This window comes from Physeter macrocephalus, chromosome 11 (assembly GCF_002837175.3).
Source record: "Physeter macrocephalus isolate SW-GA chromosome 11, ASM283717v5, whole genome shotgun sequence".
Classification (NCBI taxonomy): Eukaryota; Metazoa; Chordata; class Mammalia; order Artiodactyla; family Physeteridae; genus Physeter; species Physeter macrocephalus.
In genome coordinates this window covers 24902843-24910038 of record NC_041224.1, presented here as the reverse complement: position 1 = coordinate 24910038, position 7196 = coordinate 24902843, and the positions used below count along the sequence as shown (strand labels likewise).

General features: G+C 48.3%; 1 protein-coding gene across 7 annotated transcripts in view; it reads left to right on the top strand.

Annotated features, from left to right (window-relative positions):
- The window catches only part of CAMK1D (calcium/calmodulin dependent protein kinase ID), a 449867-nt gene that overhangs the window by 431569 nt on the left and 11102 nt on the right, over positions 1-7196 (top strand). For all 7 annotated transcript variants that reach the window (XM_055087827.1, XM_024129560.2, XM_024129561.3 and 4 more), the window contains 2 exons: positions 2944-3056; positions 4573-4651. In XM_055087827.1, the coding sequence (XP_054943802.1) occupies positions 2944-3056; positions 4573-4651 (192 nt within the window). The remainder of the gene's footprint in view (positions 1-2943; positions 3057-4572; positions 4652-7196) is intronic.

Below are 7196 nucleotides of genomic sequence, written 5' to 3'. Positions count from 1 at the left end.
GGGCACGAACCTGCGTCCCCCGCATCGGCAGGCGGACTCTCAACCACTGCACCACCAGGGAAGCCCCAATTTTATTTATTTTTTATCCTTTTTTTTTGGCCGTACCACGCGGCATGCGGGATCTAGTTCCCCGACCAGGGATTGAACCCGTGCCCCCTGCAATGGAAATGTGGCGTCCCAACCAGGGAAGTGCCTGGGAGAGTGAGGTTTAAGTGAGATAATATAGCAAAGCACCTTGGTGGAGTTTCTGACCCAAAATAAGTGCTCAGTCGAAGCTACACTAGAATCTAGTAGTATGTTTGTGTAAGTGTGCCAAGGTAGATGAGACGGCAGACTAAGTAGCACAGGGAAGACGGGACGTGGAAGCATTCTCCCTAGATGGCCGTCCAGAGGCTGGGATGGGTGTGACGGATGAGCCCATGAAGGCGAGCTGCCGTATTGGGCGTGACCGCCTGTTGCTGGGTTGTCAAGTTTAGATGTTATTCTGAACCATGGGCTTTTAGGCCTACAACAATTGGGAGTGGCTTTATCGTCTTTGAGAACCCACAGTGAGATCATCTGTAGGTTATTTAAATGGTTTGATAATGTAAAATATGAACACAGAGATGAAATCTGCAAATGGGTGGATCCAGGACCACGGAAGTCAGCATTCTGTATATGGAGATAGAAACAACTCAAAGTCATTTCTCCTAATTGAACCCACCACACAAACCTGCTCACGAAATAGCCTGACCAGGGAACCCTGTGAATCTTCTAGATCTGAGGAAGATCTTACAACTTCTCCTTGCCCTTCTGTTCTGTTTCAGCCCTTATTTAAAAATTTTCTTTCTTAATTTTAACTTAGTGCCCAAACTCCATCCGTTTCTTTTCCTTCCATCCTCAGTACAGACACATAAACACGGTATTCTCTACTCCCCCTCCCCCCAGAAAAGAGGAGCTAAAACCAGAAGAAATCAGGATTACTTTAAGAAAATGGGCACAAGAAGATTAAATCTTTCTTGCAATTTTCTTGAAGATTTTTTTGCCTTGAAAAAGAGAGACAAACTGTAAAGTAAAACACAGTCCGTTGTTAATAAACAAAAACCTCACATATCTAAAATTTCGTTTTTTCCGAGATGAACTAACATTTCGCCCTGTCTGCTTTTCCTAATATGCATATTTCATTTAGCCCAAATCCTCATCATGGGAAACATTTCCATATCCATCTCTCAGCTCCAGGCTTTCCTGGGTAGTGAAATATGTGCTTCGTGGTTTCAGAAGCGCTGGCTCTTACTTCGCCAAAAGCAGCAAATCTTTAAAAATGAAAATTTCCAGGCACTTAGCCCCTAAATCAACCTTGTAGGGATAGATGATTCTGAATCTTATCAGCCCACAGAATGTCTCACAGCCTTTAAAAGTGTCATCGGCCGTTCCCCTATGCAGCACGACCAGTGATGCTGTGTAGAGCGGCAGGAGAGGCTGAAAATTTGTACTAAAAGCTGTGTTTCGAACCTTCATTAAATTTCTTACTTGCTGGCAGCCTAAATCCCTCGAAGGCCTGGAGTCTGTTGATTCCCGTTCACTTGTTCTCATTAAACTGGTCTCTAGGCTGTAGCTGTGCTTTGAACAAAGTTGGGCTGCATGGGAAGATTCAGGGCTCGTCTGGGGGCGGGACTCTCTCACCGCGGCTGCTGCCGCCCTGTGGGTTGTCTCGGGCCCGGAACCAAGTTCTGCGCCATCCAGCTTTGCGCTTGGCCTTCCAGAATCCAGCCTTGCCCTCTGCTCTGTCCGTCACTTATGGCCGCAGCCTCAATCTCACCCCTTCCCAATGTCCAGTCCCAACCAGAGGCTGCCCCTGCCTGCCCGCCGTGGGCCTCAATCGTGGACCAGCCAAACAAATTGGGGGAGGAAGCATAGACCCACAGCATCTTAAAGCCAGAAAGAATATTAGGAATTTTCTAGTCTGGCCTCTTCGTGTTTAGATGAGGACATTTTGGTCTTTAATGGTAAAGGTCACCTCAGAGCCTGTAGCAGACCTGGGAGTGAGAACCCACAGTTTCAGGGCACGAATTGTATTTGGGGTATTTAACAAAAATTCCTACTTCTATTATGACTGTCAGTACCTCTAGAACTAGAAGTTTCTTGCACCAACATCCTAGTATCCTCTTTTTTTTTTCTTTCTTAAATGTTTTTTGGCCGTGCCATGTGTCTTGCAGGATCTTAGCTCCCCAACCAGGGATCAAACCCAGGTCCTCGGCAATGAAAGCGCCGAATCCTAACCACTGGACCACCAGGGAATTCCCATATGATCTTTTAAAAATCAACTTTGAAACAGTTCAGTGGAAAAAGGGTCATGGTATTAAAATTTATGTCAACTTCTGCTTATTGCATATTAATGGGCAAAACTGTAACCTTCCAAATACCTGAACTGGGCATGGTAGGGTGATACTCTGCAGTTTGGGGCCACTTGTGGCAATTTGGTGACTCAAGTGTATAAAATTTCCTTTTCTTCCTCTGATGATTTATTAAATAAAATGAACCTGGAAAGGTCTTGAAATGTATACCAAACATATATTTTGTTTGTTTCACTAACCCATCATCTATTAGGGACCATGTCCCAGGCAGTAAGATCAGTAACGTTTGTACACAGGGGGCGCTGGTAGGTGTTCAGGGCGCGCAGGACCCTGGTGAATAACGTGCAAAGCGTTAAGATGTGTTTACCCTCAGTCGCCACCAGGGTTAACCCTTTTAGCTACCTGTGAAGTCACAATTTTACTTCTGTGCCGCGTGTGCCCAGAGAACGTGTGGGTCCTTTGCTGAGACTGTGTCTGTAGCGCGCACGGTGCAGGCTTCCTCCACTCCAGTGAAGACAGCTCTTCCTCCCAGGCAGGATGTCAAGCCACCCCCCTGGTGTTGGGTCCTCAGCCGGTTCAGATCCTCACAAGAGATCCTCTTGTCTTCCAGGCTCTGCGGCTACCCTCCTTTCTATGACGAAAATGACTCCAAGCTCTTTGAGCAGATTCTCAAGGCGGAATATGAGTTCGACTCCCCCTACTGGGATGACATCTCCGACTCCGGTAGGTCTCTCGGCTCCTGGTGGGCGGCTCCTGGGACCCCGACACCCAGCCCACCTGAGTCTCCAACAGTCCCCGGGGGCTCAGGACGGTCCTGAGGCTCCTGAGGATGCTACGCACTTAGACTTGACTTGAGAAGCGAGGAGAGGCTTGGGACACGTGCCCTGAGTCAGGCTGAGGGCTGGGGACTCACTCCTTCACCACGCCGGGCCATACCCTGATCTGGGTGCTCTGGAGTGAGACAGTATTAGCTCGAGTTTATCGAGCTTACTTACTGTGTGCTGTGCTCTCTAAACTCCGCACGTGCGCTAGTCCACCCAGTCCTCAGGACAGCCTATCAGGTGGGGATTACTATTAGCCCCATTTGACAGATGAGGAAACTGAGGCCCCGGAAGGTGAAATAACAGCTAGTAAGTGGCAGAGCTGGGGTTTGAACCGACGCCCTCACTCCAGAGCCCGAGTCTCAGCTACTGTGCCACACAAAGCATTCCCAGGGAAGTTCACCATTTCCTCCTCAGGGATAAAAATCAAACCCAAGGCCCACGTAAGCGGATGGAATGTCTCCAGCCTCAGTTTCCTCCCTGACAAGATGAGGATGGTAATAATACCACTCCCACCCTGGTGGGTAGTGTAAGGATCACATGAAATAATGAATGAGCTATTCGAATATCCCATTTTATTATTTGTGTTATTTCCTCCTAACTGGAAATGCCCTGCTGTCTTCCTCAGTCTTCCAAAACCGGGGACCGGACTATAGTTCTCCAGGGCTTGCAGGAAAGAGCCACGTGGGGAGTAGTTTACTTCTGAGTCAGGAAGGGCCCCAGCTGTCCCCCAGAAGTCCAGCCCTGTGGGCAGTGAGCTGCCAGACGCCACAAGGTGACAGATTTCCCGCCTGGCATGGGTCATCTTCTGGTTCTGGGTCCCAGCCTCTCATGTTCTCAGTGTCCTGCTCTGGGTCGTACCTGGTCCTGAGCCTCCAAGCAGCTTTGCTTCGCCACCAGGGCACATCTCCTGCACCGTAATTTCCTGCTCGCTGTGTGTAATCATCCGCGAGGGCTGCAGAGGGGGCTTCCGGAGGGCTGTGCATCCACAGTGGGTGCTCGGGCGGCTTTGCTGAATCGGTGAGCTCTTAATGTGAGGACGTCAACAAAACAGCTCCCTAAGGCAGCAGTGAGCTGAGTGAGAGGCACCTGGTGGCAAAGATATTTCACCTTTTCCCTGAAACAAAGGCGCCACTAGCTGCCGGCGGGAAGGGACTTCGAGCTGGGAAGGCAGGGTCCCAGGCCTGGCTGGGCTGCCTCCTCGTTCACTGGGTCACCACTCAGAAACCCAAACCTTGGCTTCCCTTTTCCCCAGATGCCGGTACCACCTGCCTTTTTGTCCCAGGTCCCGAGTGTCCATGGAAGGCTGGTCTCGTGTTTCCATGGTACCCTTGATACTCACAGAGGCACCCTGGTATCATATTGTCATATCTCAAGCCACGTACTGACTCCCCCTCTTGTGCCTTCCTTTTGAACAGCAAAAGACTTCATTCGGAACCTGATGGAGAAAGATCCAAATAAAAGATACACGTGCGAGCAGGCAGCTCGGCACCCGTGGTAAGAAGAATCACCCACTAGACAGGCCGGTCAGCTGGGGCTTCGTTGTGAAAGCCACGGGTGAAGCTTGCATGCCATCTGGCCGGTGGCTTTCATCCTTTCCCCAAACCAACCCTCGAGGACACAGTCTTCTGAAGGCACTAATGACAGATGCACAAAAGATAGCTGTAGCTTTTTCACTTCCTGTGAAGTATTTTAGGATCATTTTTAGTGAAGGTAGTTCCCAAAGGAGGCATTAAGAGTGGAGTTTTATTCCTTGAACTTATTACTCAGTCCATAAATGAATTGAGGTCACATGTTCTTTTCCTTTTAAGATGCTTTTCAAGTCAGTGTTTCTTCACCTCCAGAGGGATGAACTGATAGTTTACCACATCCTGGACTACATTTCCTGCGGTGCCCTGAGGCCACCTTGTTTTTGTGCCACTTCCTAGGGTTGAACCCAGTGACTTTATACTTCTCTGAGCCTGAATTTTCTCATCTTTAAAGTGAGACTAACAATACCTAGTTTACAGGATTGAAGTAAAGCAGGGACTGAGATCATATGCACACACAGAAAGGGTTTAGTGCATCTGGCACGTAGCACTCGCATCATTAAGCTCTTCCTATTAAAGCACCGCGAGCCTCCTTTTTGAAGCAAAGGCCAGGAGTAGTAAAATAGCCGATACAATGCGCAGACCCTTGACTTCAGGAGAAATCCCCGCCAACCAGTCCTCTAGAACACTGTTTCCTGTTGATTCTACCGTCTCCTGCAGCATTTTCTCCCAATGCTCATATGCTGATTAACCTTCCCAAGGGGACCTGCCCAAGGTCCTTTCCTGACGAGTTTCACAGTATTTTAATGTATAATAACAGCCGTCATTTATCATCTCTGATGTCCCAGGCCCTGTGCTAATCATATTAAAATATCACCGCATTTTTTCCTTTATGATAATCCTGTAAGGTAGATTTTTGTCTCCATTTCTGAGATAAGGAAATATATGTAGAAAGCTAAAGAAACTTAGCCAACAGGACACAACTAGCTAACAGCAAAGCCAGAAATGTTTCCGGGCAGAACTGGCAGATTCCAAAATGATGCTCTTTACCCCAAACTGATAGGAGAAGGAAGGAATTTTCTGAAAAGGAGGCAGTTTGGATTGTGTGTCAGCCTGATATTTTTTTAATAAGTCACTTTGGATGATAGGTCAAAGTATGTGACAGTGAAGATATGAAAGTTTTTCTTATTTTATAAACAGTTGGCTTTTACAGCTGTATGAGACTTTTTCCCCAGTTTTACAGGGAGATGTTGGCATGCAGCACCGTATAAGTTTAAGGTGTTAGAGCATAATAACTTGGCATCCGTATATGTTGCAAAATGATTACCACAATAAGTTTACTTAATATCCATTGCCTAATATGTTAGTTACAAAAAAAATTTTTTCCTTGTGGCGAGAACTTTCAGGATTTTCTCTTAACAACTTTCAAATACGGCATAAAGCAGTGTTAACCATTGTCACCCGGTTGTACATTACAACCCCAGTACTTATTTATCTTTCATGTAGGAGGCTTTTGAGGTTATCTTAGAGAGGAGGAAAATGACCTCAAAGGAAGGGAGGTGATTTGCTTCCTAGAACTTGTTCACTGATCCAGCCTCACTCTGTGGAAGGCAGGAAGGCCAGTTAAAACCTCATCTCTCCTTCACCAGACATTTTTGAAAAAAAAACAAGGAAGAGAAAGGTCAGTTTCACTGTCAGGGGCCTGGCAAAGGGGCAAGGGGGGCTCAGAATCGAGCAAGACTTCACGGAGATGCCAGCCTCACACTGTGAGAAGGCTGTCCCCGGGCTGTCCAGGGTAGGGCGGGGATTCCAGGCTAGGCCGGCCAGGGGGGCTTCAACTGTGCACCCTCCTCAGCGTTCATGGAGACCCCTCCCCTCCCCGGACTCCAGCCAGCCAAGCTGCAGTGACCACAGGAACTGGGATGGATCCCAGGAGTTTGGGAGACACACCAGGCATCACCAAGCCTGTTTTGAGCAAGTGACTAGAAAAGCATACAATCAGAGCCGTGCAGGTAGAACGGACCGTGTACAAAACGCAAAAACACCAAAAGGCGAGAAGAGTTTAATGATCTGTGTGTGGAGAAGAGGAGCCAGACAGGCCTGATGGAGCAGAATTGATATAAACGCCATGTCCTTTGTTAGCTTAGAGGCAAAAACTGGGAAGCGAGAGAGAGTCGGGAGACCCAGATGAAATGGTGCCTGTAGCTTTACGTGTGTGTGTGTGCGGATTCATAAGGGAAGTCTTCTGTCTCGGGCGTTGTTCAGTTCCTAGGACAGTCAGGGTGACATCCAAGGTCCCTTCCAATGCTAAGGTTCCATGCCTCCGGTTTTGTGGGTGAAGGATGCTGAAGCTGGGGGTGCTGAGCGTCCCACGTGATCCCTGTGAACTTCCTGGCCGTCGGGAGCCAGCCGCGTGATTGCAGTGCCTTTTTTTTTTTTTTTTTTTTTTTGCGGTACGCGGGCCTCTCACTGCTGTGGCCTCTCCCGTTACGGCGCACAGGCTCCGGGCGCGC